The 21,174-nt window shown below is 46.4% G+C and overlaps 1 protein-coding gene across 2 annotated transcripts; it reads left to right on the top strand.

Moving 5' to 3' along the window:
• Positions 1–7,500: 7,500 nt before the first annotated feature.
• Positions 7,501–13,968, top strand: KLF10 (KLF transcription factor 10). Of its 2 annotated transcripts, none has more exons than XM_068525957.1 (4): positions 7,501–7,710; positions 10,884–11,117; positions 11,224–12,136; positions 12,446–13,968. In XM_068525957.1, the coding sequence occupies exons 1-4, from the start codon at positions 7,675–7,677 to the stop codon at positions 12,703–12,705; spliced, it is 1,443 nt and encodes a 480-aa protein (XP_068382058.1). In that variant the 5' UTR covers positions 7,501–7,674; the 3' UTR covers positions 12,706–13,968. The 2 variants fall into 2 exon arrangements, with proteins under 2 accessions (XP_068382058.1, XP_068382057.1); XM_068525956.1 differs by lacking the exon at positions 7,501–7,710 and adding an exon at positions 10,638–10,655.
• The last annotated feature ends 7,206 nt before the right edge of the window (positions 13,969–21,174 follow it).

The following is a 21,174-nucleotide window of genomic DNA, read 5'->3' as shown; positions in this document are numbered from 1 at the left end:
TTAATATTTTTTCTTTGTATTTAATTTTTGATAGTTTGATTAATATGTGTCTTGGCATGTTTCTCCTTGGATTTATCCTGTATGGGACTCTCTGTGCTTCCTGGACTTGACTATTTCCTTTCCCATATTAGGGAAGTTTTCAACTATAATCTCTTCAAATATTTTCTCAGTCCCTTTCTTTTTCTCTTCTTCTTCTGGGACCCCTATAATTCGAGTGTCAGTGTGTTTAATGTTGTCCCAGAGGTCTCTGAGACTGTCCTCAATTGTTTTCATTCTTTTTTCTTTATTCTGCTCTGCAGTAGTTATTTCCACTATTTTATCTTCCAGGTCACTTATCCGTTCTTCTGCCTCAGTTATTCTGCTATTGATTACTTCTAGAGAATTTTTATTTTTATTTATTGTGTTGTTCATCATTGTTTGTTTGCTCTTTAGTTCTTCTAGGTCCTTGTTAAACGTTTCTTGTATTTTCTCCATTCTATTTCCAAGATTTTGGATCATCTTTACTATCATTACTGTGAATTCTTTTTCAGGTAGACTGCCTCTTTCCTCTTCATTTGTTTGATCTGGTGGGTTTTTACCTTGCTCCTTCATCCGCTGTGTGTTTGTATGTCTTCTCATTTTCCTTAACTTACTGTGTTTGAGGTCTCCTTTTCGCAGGCTGCAGGTTTTTAGTTCCCGTTGTTTTTGGTGTCTGCCCCCAGTGGGTAAAGTTGGTTCAGTGGGTTGTGTAGGCTTCCTGGTGGAGGGGACTGGTGCCTGTGTTCTGGAGGATGAGGCTGGATCTTGTCTTTCTGGTGGGCAGTACCGTGTCTGGTGGTGTGTTTTGGGGTGTCTGTGACCTTATTATGATTTTAGGCAGCCTCACTGCTAATGGGTGGGGTTGTGTTCCTGTCTTGCTAGTTGTTTGGCATAGGGTGTCCAGCACTGTAGCTTGCTGGTCGTTAAGTGGAGCTGGGTCTTAGCGTTGAGATGGAGATCTCTGGGAGAGCTTTCGCCATTTGATATTACGTGGAGCCAGGAGGTCTCTGGTGGACCAATGTCCTGAACTCAGCTCTCCCACCCCAGAGGCACAGGCCTGACACCCGGCCGGAGCACCAAGATCCTGTCAGCCACATGGCTCCTGTGGGTTGTCAGCGAGCCAGGAGACACCGGTCATCTGAGCGCATCCAAACCAGAAACCAGACGTTTTTCGTCCTTTGTGCTTAGTCTAGTTTCACTTGCTCGTAGGGTACCACGTGTGGAGGTACTGCACCAGGCACTTCAGACGAGAGTTTCTAGGGCAAAACCATTGCGCCAGTGCCTCAGCTTAGACGCTGCGATGACTCTGTGAAGGAACATCCCTCCTTTCATACCCATGATACTAGACAAGATTTCCAGGATTCTGAAGTCTCAATAGGCAAAAGGTAGTAACTAAGACTCTCCAGAGAAAATGGAAACTCATACTTTTAAATAGGCTGTAAGAACTCTATAATTATTGATGTGCAGAGTGATAGATTAAGTTAATAAACAAAAAAGCAGGTTACAAAGTAGCATATCTTATTATATGGCGGGGGGGGGGGAGTGAGAAGGCAGGGCAGAGAAAAAGAGTCTGAAAAATGTATATCAAAATGTTAATAGTGGTTAATTCTGGGTAGCAGGATTACAGGAGATTTTCATCTTTTTATTCCTTTTTGTATTTTTTTATGATCAGCATATATTATTTTGTTTAAAAAACAAACCCAAGGCAATAAGGCTGTTTTCATTTTGTAAGAATCAGAATTTTAAACAACTATATTTTACTGCTAGTTGGAACCTTGCAGTACCACTTAACCACTTAACTAGCTTCACACTTCCTGGGGAGATAAAAAAGAGCGGAATGGAGAATGGAAAAATTTAATTCTTTACCAAAAAAATCCTAAAGTGTTATAATAAACCATGGACTTTATATAATGGGTCAAATTAGGTCCCCCATATTCCTAGTGAACCAGGCAGCAACTGGTGCATAGCAGGCGCTGGAACAAGGTGAACTCCCTTCCTTCCTATTACACGTTTATTTCCATTTCCGAGCCTCAGTAGAGTGCTGGGGGGTGGGAGCGGGAGTGGGGCTGCTGGGGGTAGGGTTCTTCCAGATCTACATACTTCCCCCTTCTCCAAGTTAAAAAAAAGTTTATTTCTTGCTCCAATTTTTCTTCCTTTTCTAATTCATCAGTTTTTTTAGTTCTCCTTCCTGGAACCTTCTTCCAGCCATTTTAGATTCTTTAAAAAAAAAAAAAAAAAGTATTCTTATAAAATGAGTATTTTGAAAATGGTGGCTGTCTCTCCAGAGCTGAAACAAACACACAGCCACTATTTCAGTTATCCCTTGTGGCATATCAAACCACCCCAAAACCTAGGGACATCCCTGCAGACAGACGTGGGGGTAAGGGGCTATTGGGTAGAGAGGAGGCAGGAAATGCTGCCTGGGTTACTCTTCCATTTATTGTTCATGATTCTGTGGGTCAGAAATTCAAGTAGAGCTTATCTCTTCTCCAGGCTGTGTCAGCTGGGCCTGCTTGACTGGGGCCGGAGGACTTCCGGTGGCCCTGCTCAGGCATCTGGAGTCTTGTTCCTGGCTGGTGGTTGGGATGCCTTGGTCTCCACGTGGCCATTCTCCCTTCAAATGTTCTCTTTTTATTCAGTAAGTTAGCCTAGCCTAAGCTCCTCTGCCTAGTGGCTGATTTCCAAGAGGGTAAAAATAGGAAATTCAAAGGCTTCTTAAAACCTAGGCATGAAGTCCCATAGCACCACCCAGGTTTCTACCGGTCAAAGCCAGCCCAGAATCAAGGGTTGGGGGAATTAAACTTCACCTCTTGATGCAGGAATGGCAAAGTCACACTGGAAAAGATTATGCAGAATGGGAGGGGTTTTGTGACCATCTTTAGAAACAATCTATTCAACATATCAATATTTTAAAAAAATTTTTAAAGAGCTTAATAACTATGGTAACTAGTATAATGAAAATAACGAATGATATTCACCAATCAGAGGGGATAATTATTTTTTCTAATTTGTCTGACCCTTTCAATTTCTGAATCATCCTGTTTGCCTTTCATCTCCACTTTATGTCACATTAGGCCAAGAAATCCTAAGTGCTGCATGTATGAAAGAAGTCCTCACCGTGTCACTCTTTGCAAGTGTTTCACCATGTGGCTGTTTCCTCTTAGTCCGTCCTGTGCTTGTAGCTCACCAGAGGACCACCCTCAGTTCTCTTACCTCTCGTTCCTTACTCTTCCTAGAGGATTTCATTCACTCCCTGGTTTCCAATGCCACCTACACCCTGATGACAACAAATTTTAGTCTCCAGCCCAGATCCTTCTCTTCTGGGCTCCAAACCTGAAATTCCAGCTGCCTCCTGGACATCTCTATTTGGATGTCCCACAGGTAACCTCACCTTTATATGTCCTAAATCAAATTTGGCATTTTCTTCCTCTCCACCCTAACTTACTACCTCCCTACAGTCCCTTCCTTGGGCAATAGTGTCCTGTTTTTGTCCTGTTTCATCCAGTGAATCAAGCCAAAAACTCAGCAGTCCTCCTTCACACCTCCCTCTTCCTCACGCCCACATCCAATCAATTACCAAATCCTCCTGGTTCTTGGTGTCTCGATTCCAGCTTTTCCATGCCTGCCACCATTTCCATAGTTTATGCCACCATTATCTTTGCTGCCTACATTGCTACGAAACCTTCTCACTGGTGTTAGACCCCAGCCTCTCTGGTCCATTATCAAACTGGGCCAGAATGAATTTTCTATACTATCATTGCTAAAACCTGTCAGTAGGTCCCCACTGTCCCCAAGATAAAAGTCCCACATCTACATTTCTTAGCAGGGCACACAAAGGCCCTTTATGTTTGGGGCTGCTTCCCTTAATACCCTAAGCGCCTCATCCTAACTCTCAAATTTGTGATCCACACAATTTAGAGCATCCTGAATCCCCACCACTCTCTCTACTCTTCACCTCCACCTCTCCTCTCCTCCAGCTTCGAAGTCAACCAGAGGAACCTTCCCTTACCCCTTCCTTCCTCGCCTACCTAGGACACTGTGCATACTCTTTTTCTTAGCATTTGCCACACTACAGTAATGGCTGGCTCACTTATTTACTTCTTCCACTGTACTGGAAGCTCCTGAAACACAAGAGCTGTGTCTTTTTTTATGGTTGTTCCTCAGGGTTCAGCTAGTGCCTGGCATATGGCGGGGCAATGAGTGAATGGTGATAATATCCACTGGCTGTAAGGAGCAAAGAGAAGATGGCTGGTGGGTACAATGTGTTTTAATATCCATATAACTGAACTGAGGGATCTTTACATGTCACCCCCCACCCCCCGCCCTACTCCCCTTCCTTCACTGTTCTGATTGAAGGAGAAACCAGCACCATTAGAAGGAGGGGGTCAGCATTTAATTGAAGTACTGCTTACTATTGCCTAGGACTTTCTTTTACTCATGTTTAAGATGACAGTTTTCCATGCCTGGTCCTGTAATGATGCAAGCTAAGGGAAAGGCTTAGAAGGATCCATACTTCTGCCTAGGCACTTGTCCACATTCTGTCTATAACCTCAGTGAATCTTCACAGACAACCTACAATTTTATTTCCTCCATTAAAGAGTCTTGACTGCCTAAAATGTCTGCACTGGACCACAAAGATGATTATGACATGGCTACCATCTTGAAGGAGCTTTTATTTATACATATAGTCTACTTGTCTTTGTCTTGCTGTCCAAGCCTTTTGAGAGCAGGGACCTGGCCTGTCTTATTCATTGCTCTTGTCCCAGTGCCTACAACACATAGTAGGTGCTCAACAAATGTTTGTTGAATGGAGTGGATAAATGAGCAACACAATGTTTATTGAATGAGGATGTAGCCATAGGCAAGGGAATATCTGGGTGGGAGATGAGGTTTATCTCCTAGGCAACAGGAGCAAAGGATCATTTCTTAAGTAGGGATTGGATCATGACTTTCAAAAAACCCACTCTGGTTTCAGTGTGGAGAGTTTGCCACTGGGGTGCCAGCTGGGCTGGGGTTGGGGGTTGGGTGAGGAGAGTGTAAATTGTTTAACCCAAGCAAGAATTGATGACAGACTGACCTAGAGTGACAGTTGAGGGGTACAAATGGAAAGTGAGGGAAGAGAGACATTTCTGAGGCAAAACTGCTCAGACCTGGGGACCAACTGGTTCCAGGGCTTTGGGGGAGATGATGAAGGCTGGATGGGAGACGAGAAGCCCATACGGGAAGAAGTAAAAACAAGGACTTTAGTTTTGGTTACTTTGAGTCTGAGATGCCTGGGTAACATCTTTCTCTGAATCTCTAGGAATTGTGCCACCACCACACTGTTCCTCCTACCCCTTTTCTCTTTTCTTTCCTGTTTTGAATCACTCCCACAAGCCATAAATGCTCCCTGCTTCTCGCCGTGCTGGGGCACCATGCCAGCAGGGGCCCACATTCCTGAGGAAGGGACCAAGTTCAGACCTGGAGGGCCGACTGTGGCCTCTGAGGATGGCAGCTCCCTGACAGGAAGGAAGCCTGGCTTGCTGGCTGGGCACAGACAGGAGCTAGCTTTGCTGCAGCAGGTGCCCAGGGCCAGCTGCTCCAGTACCCTCAGGCTCACATCAACAGGATGGGACAGCCCAGGCAGAAGGAAGCCTGCAGGGAGGGACACCGCTGCAGACAGAAGCCGGGGCAGGGGATGGAGGGGAGACAGGAAGAGCTGCCTGAGCTGTTGAGCTGGCGCCCCTCCAGCAGATTCAGGAGAGGCAGTGACAGGGGGCCACTGAGTCCTCTTTCCCTGTGTCGGTGGGCGTCTCTGGCCCTGGTTGACTGTATTATTATTACTACTACTGTTGTTGGCCAGCCTGGGCCTATTTCTAAAATAGTTAATTGCCTTTCTTTCTTTCTTTTCTTTCTTTCTTTCCTTTGTTTCTTTCTTGTTTTTCTTTTTGGCAGTGCCGCACAGCTTTTGGGGTCTTAGTTCCCCAACCAGGGGTTGAACCCTGGCCATGGCAGTGAAAGCGCCCAGTCCTAACCACTGGACCTTCAGGGAATTCCCTAGCTAATTCCTTGTCTATACTCATTTTGTGATTATTGGGAAAGAAAGGACTTCCATTAGCCTTTCAGTCACACAGAGCGGTGAGACAGCTCGAGGGAGGGGCAGTGGTTTCTGCCCCGTGTTCAGCCTGTCCACAGGAGATAAAATCTCCAGTTTGCTTTAAGCCGCGTTATCACCACCCTCCTCTCCAACAACAGCAGCTGCGAACGGGCACCAAATGGCCAAAAGCGGGCCAATAGGGAGCCATAGCAGAGCCATAGGCTCGCAATCCGGAGGCCGCAGACCGCCTCTGACCGGGGTCGGAGGTCGGGGTTGCGGCGGGGGGGCTGGTGCTTTCGCGGGGGCGGGGCGTTCCGTGTCGGGCGTGGTGGGCATTCCCACTGCTACCCACTCGCAGGCGGGCCCCGGCTGGCGCCTGGTGACCCCGGGAGACACCGCCCCGCCCCATCCCCACCAGCAGTTTCCTGGCAGGGCGTTTCCGGAGGCCCTGGCCCCGGGTGGGGGCGTGGGGGCGGTAGGGTCTGCCTTTGAGACAGCTTGTAGAGTGCACTTTAAACTTCACACCGAGCTCAAAACTTGATTCTGCAACCGAGCGTCGGCTCCAGGGAAAGATAAAAACTCTGGTCTACGGCCCCCCATCACCCCATTGGTCTAGTTCTCGGGGCTTCCTGCAGTCCCCACACCATTCTCTCCACAGCCTGGGAGGAAGGATGGGCGGGGCGGACGGGGGCGGGCAATGCTGCCGGCGGTGCAGCTGAAGAGGGCGAGCCAGCTCCCGCTGCCCGGGCGTGGGCGGGGGGCGCAGGAGCAGGTGTCCGCTCAATGACAGGATACCCTTCCCTCTCCGCCCCTCCCTCGTGCTACCCACAGCTCAGCGAGGCAAAACCCAGCATATGCTCCAGAAATGCAGCTCAGTCGGTCACCGGGCTCCGCTTTCTCGCCAGACGCGCAAGAGATCGGCGCTTCCAAATGCAAATCTCTTGGCTCCGGACCCTTGGCTTGCAGCCGCCGCCTCCCTCGCTTGGCTACCCCGCGTCCCGCCTACCCCGTAGCGGCCCGAGATGGGACCTCGCGCCGAGGTGACTGGGCGGAGCGGGCATCCCACCCCACCTCCCACGTGGGGCCGGCCCTCCGCAGTGCCTGGGCGCGCCGCCGCTGCCGCGCCTCCGGTCTAGGTCCTCCGCGCCGCGCCCCCTAGGCCAGGGAAGGGGACCGCAGGCGGGGGATGGGTGAGGGGTAGGGGCGGTGTCACTGAGTCAGGTGGCGGCGGGAGTTCCCTCGGGCTGGGCCGAGGGAACACGCTGCCGGAGATTGTGTACACGCTCCACTGACACAAGCTTCACGCTGCCGGGCAGCCGCTGATCACGCGTGGCCCCGCGAGCCCATTGGCTGGCGCCTCACACACCTTTGTCGCTGATTGGCCGGCGGCAGGCTCCGCCCCCACCCCCGCCCGCGGCGCGGGGCAGGCGGAGCGGCTACCTGAATGGGGAGGGGGCAGACGGCGCGGAGCGCGGCGGTGGCGGGAGTGGCGTCGAGTGTCTCCGGGCGCCCGTCTGTGGCCAGGCAGCCAAGCAGCCTAGCAGTCAGTCAGCTCACCGCCGGCGGCCAGGCAGCCAACCATGCTCAACTTCGGCGCTTCTCTCCAGCAGGCTGCAGTAAGTGACCTGGGGATGCCCCTGCCCTACTCTGCCTCCCTGAGTCTGAGGGGCCCCCGGGGCGCGAACCCCGAGCCCCTGACATCAGCCTCGCCTGAGGACTGAGGCTGCAGCGGAGTCGTGGGAGAGGAAGGGGCTTCCCGCCTGCAGACTGGGCATTAGTGAGGGCGTGTGCGTCGCGGAGGGGCTCAGGAGAAGCAGGCTGGTATCTAGAGACGAAGGGAGAGAGGGTCTTGCTCAAGGTGTAATGAGGGGAAGGGGCAGCTCCGCTGGGAGACTTGAAGCAGGTGAGGGGGAGGATGACTGGAGGGGCGGGAAGAGTGAGGAGGGGGCTGCTGCCCTGTCAGTGAGAATAGGAGGTGTGGAAGGAGGGGGACAAGGGGCCACCCTGCACCTGGCGCCGGGGAGAGATGCCTCCGTCTGGAGAAGGAATGCGACGCAGGGTGGGAGGGGGCTGCCCAGGAGCATTTGAGGGGCGGGGTGTCCGCTGGAGAGGAGAGGGGGCTTCCCATCTTAGGGCTCTGAAAGGAGGCCTGCAGGACGGGGCTGCTCAGCAGATAGCGGGGCTGGGGGAGGGGCGCTCGGCGTGGGTGCGGGGGATGGCACGTGGGCCCGGGACCGCCGAGGGAGACAGGGGCGTTGCCCCCCCCAAGACGGCTGGAGGGGACTCCCCATCTCGGGAGCGGGCAGGTGGCCGCCTTCTGAGGACGCCTTGGAGGGGGGAGGGAGCCGCCTCGGCGACAGGAGAAGGGAGGGTGGGAAGCGGGACCCAGCAGCGGGGCGGGGAAGGTGGGCGGGGGGAACCGGGCTGCGAGACGCGGGGGCAGCGTGTCGGGGCGGGAGCCGCAGGCCGTGGAGCCGAGCGTCTGGAGCGGGGCCTGTTGGGGCTGCACGTCTGGGAACTCGTGGAGACGCGCAGCTGGCGGGGGCCGGTGCTGCCGGAAACCGCGGGGAGGGGACGCGCGTCTTCGGGGACAGTCAGGGTGGTCTGAGATCCCGCGGGAGGCGTGGGCGGGAAGCGCCGAGGGCTCGGCCGGGTCCCCGGGGGCTGCGGCCGGAGGAGGGCGGGGGCCGGGTTTCCGCGGGGACCTGGCTCCTCCTCCGGCAGCTGAGGCGGAGGCCGGGGGTGGGCCGGCAGCGGATGCGCCCGGGGAGCTTCTCGTCCCTGAGTGACCCAGCCCCGGCCTCCGCCAGGGGCGGGAGCGAGGCCCGGCCCCGCTGTCGGTTCCTAAGGGAACGGCGGCTCGCGGGGAGCTGGAAGGGGCGGGCGCTCCTGGAGCCCGGCGCCCGCGGCTCCGCCCCTCCCCGCGGGCTCGGGCGCGCACTGCCGGGCGGTTGGCGGCGGCGCCCGCGGCCCCTCCCCCGGGCCGTCGCGAGGGCGGGGGCCCGCGGGCTCAGGAAGTAGGTGAAAGGTGACGGCGCGGCAATTCCCAGTTCAGGTTTCCTGCGCCGCCCGGAGCAGCCGCTGATCACGCTTTGTTCACATGCCTCGCCCCCTCCTTCTCCTCCTCCGCGCCCCCGCCCTTCGCGGCCCAGCCAATCCCAGCCCGGGCCGCCCGGCCTGCTGGCCAATGGCGGGGGCAGGGACGCGGGGACGTGCGAGCGGCGAGGAATGTTCCCAGTGACTCACCCGCGAGCCTCAATGAGGCTAGGGCGGCCCCATCCGTCTGTCCCAGCCAGCGAGGATCTCCCCCGCCGTCCGCCCCCGCCCCTCGTCTGCCTTCCCGGCCCGCGCCTCCGCCCGCGCTTCCCTTTCCTGCCTCTCTCGCGGCCCACTCCCTTTCCTCCCCTCCCGACTTCTCCCTGCCGTTCCCAGCTCACACTCTCCTTCCCTGCTGCCTGCCTTTTCTCTTTTTTCCTTTGCATTGGCGTCTTGAGGCTTTTACACAACATGTGCTGTCCGTTGCAGCTTATATAAAGGGCCCGCGATTATGCAATTGCATTGTTAGCGATGTTTCAAGAGCGATGGCTTCTTAAGGCTTCAACACGAAGGGTTTATGCGTTTTTTTCAACAAGTGTTGAGATTAATATCTTGCCATGTAAAGACTATTCTTCGGTATTTTTACACAATCTCTGCTTTGACCAAAGAATGGGATCACGTTAGTGGAAAATTGGAGAGATGGAGGGTAGTAACTTTTAGTTCAGTTTAAGGAACTTTAATATGAAGCATTAAATACCTGATAGAAGGAGTTGTTCAAATAAATACAAAGCATGTGCTGTTATTTTTATCAAGGAGCAGTTCTTTAAAATATTAAAATAAGGTTCTATTTTGACAACTGAAGATTCCTTACAATCAGAGTTTTTGCAAATTTGAGTCGGATACTAAATTTTCTGCTTATCTCTTTTTTGTGCTATTGCATTAGCTGGTCATAGTTACGCATAGCAAACCATTGTGTTAAGTATAAGATCCAGTGAATGAGAACACAAACATGAAGAAGTTGAAATTACTCTTTCCAAAGGTCATACCCAAATCAACAGACCACAGCTCTGTCCACTATACTTTGCCTTTTTAAAAGAAAGTTTGGGCCCTTTTTTTTTTTCTAGTAGGAACTCATATCTGAAAAGATCTCATACCATACCTGTAGTATTTCTTTTAATGATTTTTAAAAAATATTTGTTTACTTATTTGGCTGCCCCGGGCCTTAGTTGCCGCACGCAGGATCTTTAGTTGAGGCATGCATGTAGGATCTAGTTCCCTGACCAGAGATCAAACCGGGCCCCCTGCATTGGGAGCCTGTCGCCTTAGCCACTGGACCACCAGGTCCCCATACCTGTAGTATTGAAAAAAGATGACTTTTTTGCAGAGCCTTCCCTTAGTTATTTTGTCTGACTCCTGTTGCAGTTGGCTACTCTGGAAAGAATATAAAATGTTTTTTCTTCTAAGCCAAGCAGTTCTTTTTTGGATTACAAGGGCATGGATACCTTTGGCCTTGGTCCTCATAATGGTAATAAGTTCCTCTTTACCTTGCAAGGGTATCAGTGTTCATTCAGGCCTAAGTGTGAGAGGAAGAATGAGGAAGACTTTTATCACTATTACCATCAGAGTAGGGATGAGAAAAATTATTTCAAGTTTTATTTTGAAAAATTGTGCAGATTGTAAAAAAATTGCACATTGCTCTGCGTATCATGTGAATGACAATACGCTTATAGCATTTAATCTTTTGTACTTATAGGAGGAAAGAATGGAAATGATTTCTGAAAGATCAAAAGAGAGTATGCATTCCTGGAACAAAACTGCAGAGAAAAGTGACTTTGAAGCCGTAGAAGCACTTATGTCAATGAGCTGCAGTTGGAAGTCTGATTTTAAGAAATACATTGAAAGCAGACCCGTTACTCCAGTGTCTGATATGTCAGAGGAAGAGAATCTGCTTCCTGGTACACCTGATTTTCATACAGTCCCAGCATTTGTAAGTATTGTTGCTTTAAAGATGAGTGTAAATGATAGAATTTCTTATAATTTATATAATGAACTCTACTATTCTTCACGCTGTTGCCTGTATTTCTCTTCTCTAGTGTTTGACTCCACCTTACAGTCCCTCTGACTTTGAACCCTCTCAAGTGTCAAATCTGATGGCACCAGCGCCATCTACTGGACACTTCAAATCATTGTCAGATACTGCCAAGCCTCACATTGCTGCTGCACCTTTCAAAGAGGAGAAGAGCCTAGTACCTGCCCCCAAACTCCCCAAGGCTCAGGCAACAAGTGTGATTCGTCATACAGCTGATGCCCAGCTGTGTAACCACCGATCTTGCCCAGTGAAAGCAGCCAGCATCCTTAACTATCAGGACAATTCTTTTCGAAGAAGAACCCACCTAAATGCTGAGGCTGCAAGAAAAAACATACCTTGTGCAGCTGTGTCACCAAACAGATCCAAACGTGAGAGAGACACAGTGGCAGATGTTGAAGAGAAAGCAAGTGCTGCACTTTATGACTTTTCTGTGCCTTCCTCAGAGACAGTAATCTGTAGATCTCAGCCGGTCCCCATGTCCCCACAACAAAAGTCGGTCTTAGTCTCTCCACCTGCAGTATCAACAGGGGGAGTGCCACCTATGCCCGTCATCTGCCAGATGGTTCCCCTCCCTGCAAACAACCCAGTTGTGACAACAGTCGTCCCCAGCACTCCACCCAGTCAGCCGCCAGCCGTCTGCCCACCTGTTGTATTCATGGGCACTCAGGTGCCCAAAGGCGCCGTCATGTTTGTTGTACCCCAGCCCGTTGTTCAAAACCCAAAGCCTCCAGTGGTGAGCCCAAATGGCACCAGACTCTCTCCCATTGCCCCTGCTCCAGGGTTTTCTCCTTCAGCAGCAAAAATCACTCCTCAGATTGACTCATCAAGGATAAGAAGTCACATCTGTAGCCATCCAGGATGTGGCAAGACGTACTTTAAAAGTTCTCATCTGAAGGCCCACATGAGAACGCATACAGGTACCAACCATTTCTTATTTATATTTAAGTTTTAGAAATTTGGATGAAGGTTTTTTGGCAATGAGCACAAATGTAAACCAGGCATGTTAAGGAAGAACTTGCCTTATTAGCCAATTCAGTGGATGGTATTTACCAGTGCAAGGTCTTCTAAAAGATTTCATCAAGGTGTTTTTGTTTTAATTTCTCAAAGGATGATTCTTTAAATGTCTAGGTAGTTACTTTAATAGTCTTAAATGTGATTTAATATGTAACTTACAGTGACTTAATAAATGCATAATAATAATAATAATATGACTTTTTTTGTTTCAGGAGAAAAACCTTTTAGCTGTAGCTGGAAAGGTTGTGAAAGGAGGTTTGCCCGTTCAGATGAACTGTCCAGACACCGACGAACCCACACAGGTGAGAAGAAATTCGCCTGTCCCATGTGTGACCGGCGGTTCATGAGGAGCGACCATTTGACCAAACATGCCCGGCGCCATCTGTCAGCCAAGAAGCTACCAAACTGGCAGATGGAAGTGAGCAAGTTAAATGACATTACCCTACCTCCAACCCCTGCTCCCACACAGTGACAGACGGATGGCGAAGAATCAGACTAACTTTGGTCACAGCCAGAAGCCAGTGGTGATACAAAAATGCTTCCACTGCAAGTCTGTGGCCCTCCAGTGCGGGCTGCAAGCAGAAGCCCCACGGCCTGGGGAGAAGGCCCAGCCTGGGTTAGATGGTAAGAAGTGCTACGGCCACAGGCAGCTCACAGAGTGGCAGGACTCATTTCTTACCACGTAAGAGAGATGAGAAAGTTTTTATTCCTTTCAATATTTTTTGAAGGTTTCAGGTGAGGTCAGCCCAACCACAGGTAGCACAGATTTTGAATTTGTGTGCACATTTGTTACTTTACTTTCACCATTTATACTTGAGACCAACTTTTCAATGTGATTCTTCAAAAGCACTGGTTTCAAGAGTGTAGAGACTGAAAGTAAACATTACGGTACAGAGATGGAGATGTAAAATTGATTTGTATTATCGCGAATATTATTATCCTTTCCTAGAGTTATCTTGTTTACTATTCTTAGTCTTTCCATTCAACTTCGTGGACATAGTTGTTAAATATATCTAGAACTAGCATTTTTACACTAGTTGCTGACGTTTGGAATTGAGCAACTGTATATTGCTGAAGAGGTCCCAAAGAATTGGAATCCTCATTAATTTAATTGCTTTGAAGTGTAGCTTCAGGGTTTTTTTTGCGTTTTTGTTTTAAAAGTTTAACAAATGACTATAACTAGGCATTTTATTATGCTTTGAACCTTAGTTGGCTGCAGTTCCCTGTGTAGATTTGAAAATTGTATACCAATGTGTTTTCCGTAGACTCTAAAATACACTGCACTTTGTTTCAAAAAAAAATTGAAGATGAAAACACATATTGTAAAGAAGGGATATTAAGGATTTTAGCTAACTCCTTCAAAAAGATGGCTTAGGTCATCAGTAAAGTACCCTTATGTTATGAGGATGTAACATGTGCTTTATTGAATTAGAAAGTGAATGAACATTATTCACAAGTAGACAAATGTCCTGTTAATTTATAGGAGTTTTTTTAGGGGGGAATGTGGAAGTAGATAGAAAAATAATTAGAACATTCACTTTTGTTAACAGTATTTCTGTTATATTCTGTTTTGTATAGTGGATGATATATACAGTGGTAAAACAAAAGTCAGTTGTTTAAAATATATAGTGAAAAATGTCACTATGTCTTTCCATTTAACATTTTTCTCTATATTGGGTGTAGATTTCTGCCATCAAAACTTTGGACCCTTGGAAAACAAAAAATTTTCTTTTAATAAAAAAAATCCTTGTGATTTACAATTTGCACAATATTTCTTTTGTTGTACTTTATATCTTGTTTACAATAAAGAATTTCCTTTGGTATATATGTAATTGGTTGATTGTATTTGTTGAAAACCATTCTCACTCTGACCTTGACATTGATCACTGTGGTGCTATCCAAAGACTTATGGTCTGAATTTCTCTAAGGACCTCATTCAAATTTAGAACTGTAGGAGTATATCTTTAACATGAGTAATCAATTTAGAGAGTATGCAAAGCAAGGCCAGGGAATTCCCTGGTGGTCCAGTGGTTAGGACTTGGCACTCTCATTGACAGGGGCCCAGATTTGATCCCTGGTCCAGGAACTAATACCCTGCAAGCCATGTGGCACAGCCAAAAAATAATAATAATAAAATAAAATCTAATTAAAGCACACACACACACACACAAAGCAAGGCCAGATATCTACCTATATATTCACTGATAATGTGTTAGCCTGCCTGTTCTAAGAAAGCAATACATTTTAATTTTTAAACATTTTTGTATGTTGTGATGATGTGGGGTTGAAATATAGCTCTGGCTCTCAGCAAAACCTTAAGTAGCACTGAGTTAAAGGGAACACCACATGAGTAATTACAGTAATGACTGCTGTGAAATGAAAAGAAGCCTGACCTATTAAAGAGTAAATTACTTCTAGAAGTTAGATTAACTCAGACCATTCAGTGATACCTTAAATGCAATAAACATACTAGTACTTAAGCTGCATGAAAGCTAATCCACCTCTGAAGAGAAATACTTGCTAGTCACTTGCCAGTAGAACTAGGAGCTGTAAATGCTACTTAGTGTATGGCATATAATTTTGGAGATTAGTATTTTAATTTGCTCTGAGATTACCTTGTCATGAGAGAACATCTTGCACGGTGCCCAGCTTATTAGTTGACCTGGTCTGGCTCGCTGTTGAGCGCCATGGTAAGGGGCAGTGTGCTCACTTGGCACCAGCTGTAGGACAGGCATCCTGAGCCATCCATGTACCTGATGATCCTTTTCTTGGAAACTTACACCACCTAAGCACAGCACAGCTGCTGGAGGGGACCTTGCCATTCTGTAGTTTCTGTGTTGGGACCTGGACCATCCTAACCCCTAGAGTTCCTCATGGTGGCAGGTCTTCAGAAGTGGGAATAAAGGAAGGTGGCTGAAGTAATCTCTGCCTGTTCTAAAGCCCAGTCCCTTGTAATGACAAAGCCAGTGGAACTGTGCCACCCATTGCTATGTTCTTCCCAGTCCTAGTTGACACCTGACACTTTTCCTTAGAAATCTTGTAAATCATTTGAATAGAGTATTATATATGAGTTGAATGTTGATGCAGGCTCTGATCTTGATGCAAAAGTTGTCCCCCAAACAAGTACATTTGTAGCATGTTATGATAATGTGGTTTTAGTGTAGCTTTAGCATGTCAGTTTTGGTTGTTGTCTGATTTATATATTAAGTTGAACTATATGAAACTGCTGATATTCAGCTCTCAACAGTTAATTCTTTTTAGATAATTGTAGACTTAGAGAAAGTTGCAAAAATAATTACCATATACCCTTCATCTAGCTTCCCCTTTTGATAACATCTTCCATAGCCATAGAACGTTTATGAAAATGAAGAAATTAACTTCAGTACGATATTACTAGCTAAAGTACAGACCTTATTTGGGTTTCACTGGTTTTTCTACTAATGTCTTCTTGCTATTACAGGACCTAATCCAGGGTCTCAAATTGCATTTAGTTGTCGATCTCCACAGTCTCCTCCAATCTGTGGTTATGCCTCAGTCTTCTCTCATCTCTTTGGAAGAGTACTTGTCAGTTATTTCTGCATCTCAGTTTGGGTTTGTCTGATGTTTTTCCATGATTAGATTGAGGTTATGCATTAATTGGGAAGATACCACAGAGTGATAATGTCCTCAGTGCATGATATCAAGGAATATGGGATGTCATTCTGTATTATGGGAGATGTTAACTTTCATCACATGGCTAAGGTGGTGATATCTGCTGGAATTTTCACTGTAAATTGACTATTTCTTGCTTTATTAAATATTTGGATGGAGATACTTTAAGACTACACAAATAACCTATTTCAACTTTTTCCTAATCATTTTAGTATCCTTAAGTGGATCTTGCCTGAGGCAGTTATTACTGTGATATACTAATGGTGATTTCCTATTTCCTCCATTATTTATTAATTGGAATTTTCTATAAGAAAGAGTTGTTACTTCTCCCCCATTTATTTATTTTTTCCATTTTTTATGTCAGTATGGACTCATGGACATTTATGTCATTATTTGGGCTATAATACAATACTATTCTTATTTTGTGACTCAGCTATTCCAACTTTAGCCCTTATTAGCTCCTTCAATATTCAACCATTTTTGATTGACAAAGATGGAAATTTCATACAGTTCAACCTATCATTTCTCACTGGAATGAGAGCTGTTTGGTATTAGTAATCAGACTTTTAAAACGTTGTCTCTACCTGCGTTGCTACTACCCTGTCTAATCCACCCTCTCCCACTTGGACAACTGCAGCAGCCCCTATAACTGGTCTCTCTGCCTCGGGTCTTATCTCCCCACCATCCTCTCTCCTTACCACAGAGTCTTTTGAAAATGCAGATCTGACGATGTCAATTCCCTGTTTAAAACGCTTCAGACCCTTCCCAATGCTCTCAAGGTGAAGTCTAGATTTCCTAACATGGTCTAGAACAGTGCTGTCGGAGAGAAATAGAATGTGAGCCACATAAGGAATTTGAAATTTTCTAGGAGCTACATCAGAAAAGTAAAAACAAAAAAACAATTTAAATGTTTTTATTTAACCCATAATATTATCATTTCCGCATATAATCAATATAAAACTGTTAATGAGATACATCACATCTTTTTTTCGTACTAATCTTTGAAATCCAGTATATATCCTATGCTTATAACACCTTTCAATTGGGACTCACCACATTTCAGGTGTGGCCAGTGGCTGCTGAATTGTCCCAAGCAGACCTAGAAGACCCTGCACCATTCAGCTGCTCCCAATCTCCCAACCCACCCCCACCTTACTCTCTCCATCCTGTCCAAGCTCTGAGCTGTCACATATGCTGTTTTGTCTGCTGGAAATGTTTCCCTGCCCTTTTACCTTGACATTTCTGCTATCATAATAATCATTACCCTTTACTGAAATTGCTTAATGTCTGTAAAACTCCCCAAGGATAAGGACCCTGTGCATCTTGCTCACTGCTCTATCTTCTGGAGATGTCCAACTGATTTTTTTCCCCCCAGTGGAAGGAATAAAACTAAATAGGGCCACATAAATGAGGTCTGCTGTTTTAAGCTTCCCCTGCCAGTTGGCATCCTAATCTTGACAGAGATTTAGAAATTCATGGCGCTCTACTCAATGGATGCCAACAATCCCAGTTTGAACTTGCTTGACCAGCTTGGCAGTGGGATGCTAAAAGGGGAGGAGTACCCCAAAATATAAGAAAGTGACACCTTATCTTTCTTTGATTTCCTTGAAATAATTTAATTTTTAATTCTAAGTTTAGCCACTAGTCAGTGGAGGTACTGCTTGGGTTGGGAAAATCTGAATGAGATTCAAGGAAGAAAATGAAAAGCTAAGAAATAACATGAAGTGTAGGGTAGGCTGGGGTAGAAGCAGTTTTCTATTTCTATGATTAGATTATCTGGACCTTGAATATCAGTTTCCAAAAGGCATCCTTTTAGGTTTTTTTTTTTTTTTTTTTTTTTTTTGCTGCTGTGTTTTTTTTTTTTTTTCACACACACACACTGTATTTTATTTTTACAAGAGATAAATAGACTGACACCAAGCATTGTACATGGATGACCACAACAAAAGCAACAATGATTGCAATTACCAAACATGAAACACACTCATACTATGTCATAATATTGACATTCAGTCCAGTAATCCTCCACTGTAACAGCTCCTTTACTTTGCAGTGAAAATTGATTTGTATATTCTTTGCCTCTGAGTCCTTGTTGGATTTTTTTTTTTTTTTTAATTCAGACAAAGTCACAAAAATTATACTCATCCTCATCAGTTCACTCAGTCCATCCTTTTAGTTTGAACAGATAAGTATTGAGTGTTTTTTGTTTTGTTCTGTTTTTTATTTATTTATTTATTTATTTATTTATTCATTTAGGCTGTGCCCGGTCTTAGTTGCTGCATGTGGACTCCTAGTTGTGGCGTGCATGCGGGATCTAGTTCCCTGACCAGGGATCAGACCCGGGCCCCCTGCATTGGGAGAGTGGAGTCTTACCCACTGGACCACCAGGGAAGTCCCAGTGTTGAGTGTTTACTGGGGAATTCCCTGGTGATTCAGTGGTTAGGACTCTGAGCTTCCACTGCAGGGGGCCCGGGTTCGATCCCTGGTCGGGCAACTAAGATCCCGCATGCCTGGCAGCACGGCCACACACACACAAAAAAAGTATTGAGTGTTTATTACCCAGGGACAAAGTAAAACAGTGTGGCCTTGGGAAAGGAAACTTCTGGGGTCATGGAGCCTGTGCACTGAACTGACTGTAATTATGAGCTAAACAATTTGACTATTTCATGGTTCAGTTTCATTATCTATAAAGTGGGGATTATAATGCTTATCTGACTTGCTGCCCAAGGTAGAATTAGATCTGAAAACTGAGAAAAACAAGCATACAAATGCTAGGTGGACCACTCCAATACCAGTGATGTGGATTGCACTATCACGCTCAGATCAGTCATTAAGACAGAAAGGCCCCTAGAGGTGGGGCTAGCAATCTGATGTCAGTTACAAATGGTCATAATGTGGTTCCTGTTAGGGACGAAGGTCAAACTGCAAACGTTCACAAAATTGTTCACAGTTCTGGAGGCTAGAGGTCCGAGATCAACGTGTTGGCAGGGTTGATTTCTTCTGAGGTCCCGCTCCTTGGCTTGTAGATGGCCCCCTTCTCCTTGTGTCTTCACATGGTCTTCCCTCTATGTCTGTCTGTGTCCTAATCTCCTCTCATTTTAAGGACACCAGTCATATTAGATGAGGGCCCACTCCAATGACCTCATTTAACCTTAATTAACTCTTTAAAGATTCTGTTTTCAAGTACAGTCACATTCTGAGGAGGTACTGGGAATTAGGACTTCAGTGTATGAATTTTGAAGGGACACAATAATATGGCCTATGTATTATATATATATATACAAATAGTATTGCCCATACTATTGGTCAACATATGTCAGTCTATATTGGTCCATCTTAATACACTTATAGCAGTACTTTCTAAACTAGTCTTAAGTTTCTATTTCTAGTATCTGGTAAATTTCCTATGAGAGCTAAATACTTTTAAGGCCTACCGCATGTCACACAGTGCAGTGACATCATGCCCAGTGCAGTGTGTGATTCCTAGCCATTCAGGAGACATATTTTTCAATTGTGCACTCAAGTATTTCTTAGTCATGGAATACCCTTCATCCTAAAGAAAGTTTTCCTTCATTACATACCTGCAAGCATTATTTGTGACAATGGACGTAGATCAGATTCAGAATCCTCTCTCTGATCCCAACAATAATGTGAACAGAATAGGCATCATGATGGTCTTTTGTTATCCATGTTTAGATTTGTTCAATTTGATTTTTTCTAAGGGATTCTATATTCTCATCTCCAATTTAAATTTAGTTCAACCAGGAAAATTTAGTCAAGGCTGTAGTCAGCCTTGCCGGTTGTGGATATAACCTAGCCATGAGGCCTCCTTATGCTATTCATCACATCCATTCTATTCGTTGTCAGTGTGGTTCAAATCACAATGATTTTCAAACAGAAAGGGAACCTGGTCCCCATCCCTGTAGTTCATCCAATATTTCAGGCTCTCTGCTTTTCAGACACACGGTAGCATTGGACTTCTGCCTTGTGGCAGGGTGGGGTCCAGCCTGGTCAGTGGCTTGGAATGGAAATGACATGTGTCGCTTCTGGTCCAGAGTATTTAACTGACAGTGTTCAGCCCTCTAGAGCTCTCTTTCCCTCTACTGTGGGGACCAGCAATATTTCAGCTAGTCAACCTTAGCTCTGGAAAGAGTATGGCAAGGAGCATGAGTAAGAACTAAACCTCTGTAGTTTTAAGACATTGTGATTTGGGGGATTGTTTGTTGCTGCGGCATAACCTTGACTTATAAAGGTATACTGGCTGATACTATCACTTTTGTTTCCTGAGGCTGCTTTGCTCCAGGTGAATTTATTCACCTCCCTCCAGGGACCACTTCTACATATCATGTTAAGGGGGATGACTTTAAAGGACCGAAAGACCTGAGACACTTCTTCCCCCATAACAATGAGTGTCTTATATTTGCGTAACTAAGAGCAGCCAAGTCCCAGGTCCTGGATCCTGAACAAGAAGGCATTGCTGCAAGGTGCTTGGTGGTGTCTACTTGTCTACCTGGACAGAGTAGCAAGCCCCTCAGCCCTCTCCCTTCACATACCACCATCATCCTGGTTGCACTGGTGGAAAACAAGCAAAGGTGATGAGCCACTGTGATGATGCTGTCTTAGATAACTCACTAGACCTTCTGGAAGTAATTCCTTAATTTTGAGATTCACAAGTGTTTAATGGGGGTAAACTACTCCTTTCACCTGAAGCATCATGTGTGTAGGAAGGAAGACTGAGGCTAGAATCCTCTGGGAGAATCTGAAGGAATCCTTCTCTGAAGGAATCAGGGAAGGGTGGGCAGGTATCTCCCAGCATTTTGTCCTTAGCGGCTCTAAGGAGTAGGAAAGAAAGAGCATGGGGCTGGCAACAGCTGCCTTATGCCTGGTTTTGATGGTGAGGATATCACAAATGCTCAAAGGGTAAAATGTTGATCTCCTTCCCTAAATATTTTCAGAAGGCAGTGTGGTATGGTGGTTAAAAGCATGAGCTCTGGACTGTTGGTTTTCAGATCCTAGTTCCACCATTTACTGGCTATGTGGTTTAAAGCAAGTTAGGATTAAGTATGGGGATGAAATGAATTGGCATATATAAAGCACTAGGAATGCCTGGCACATCGTGAACATGACATTTAAGTGTTTATGAGAGTGATGATGTCTGCATTTCAAATGCCCCAGCCACAAGGATCCTGTCTGGGTATAAGATTAACCTATTTGGGAATTCTGCCTTAAGGGACCAAAAAGGGGGTTCTAATGAAGGATGTTATAGGCAGTTTTTGGAGTGACACCTGTG

The sequence above is a fragment of the Eschrichtius robustus genome, chromosome 17 (assembly GCF_028021215.1).
Source record: "Eschrichtius robustus isolate mEscRob2 chromosome 17, mEscRob2.pri, whole genome shotgun sequence".
NCBI classification, from domain to species: domain Eukaryota; kingdom Metazoa; phylum Chordata; class Mammalia; order Artiodactyla; family Eschrichtiidae; genus Eschrichtius; species Eschrichtius robustus.
This window is presented reverse-complemented; position numbering and strand designations above follow the sequence as displayed.

Coding starts and splice junctions, on each gene's coding strand:
- KLF10 (XM_068525957.1), top strand. CDS start 7,675: ATGCTCAACTTCGGCGCTTCTCTCCAGCAGGCTGCA. Junction 7,711..10,883: donor CTTCTCTCCAGCAGGCTGCA/GTAAGTGACCTG, acceptor TTGTACTTATAG/GAGGAAAGAATGGAAATGAT. Junction 11,118..11,223: donor TTCATACAGTCCCAGCATTT/GTAAGTATTGTT, acceptor TCTCTTCTCTAG/TGTTTGACTCCACCTTACAG.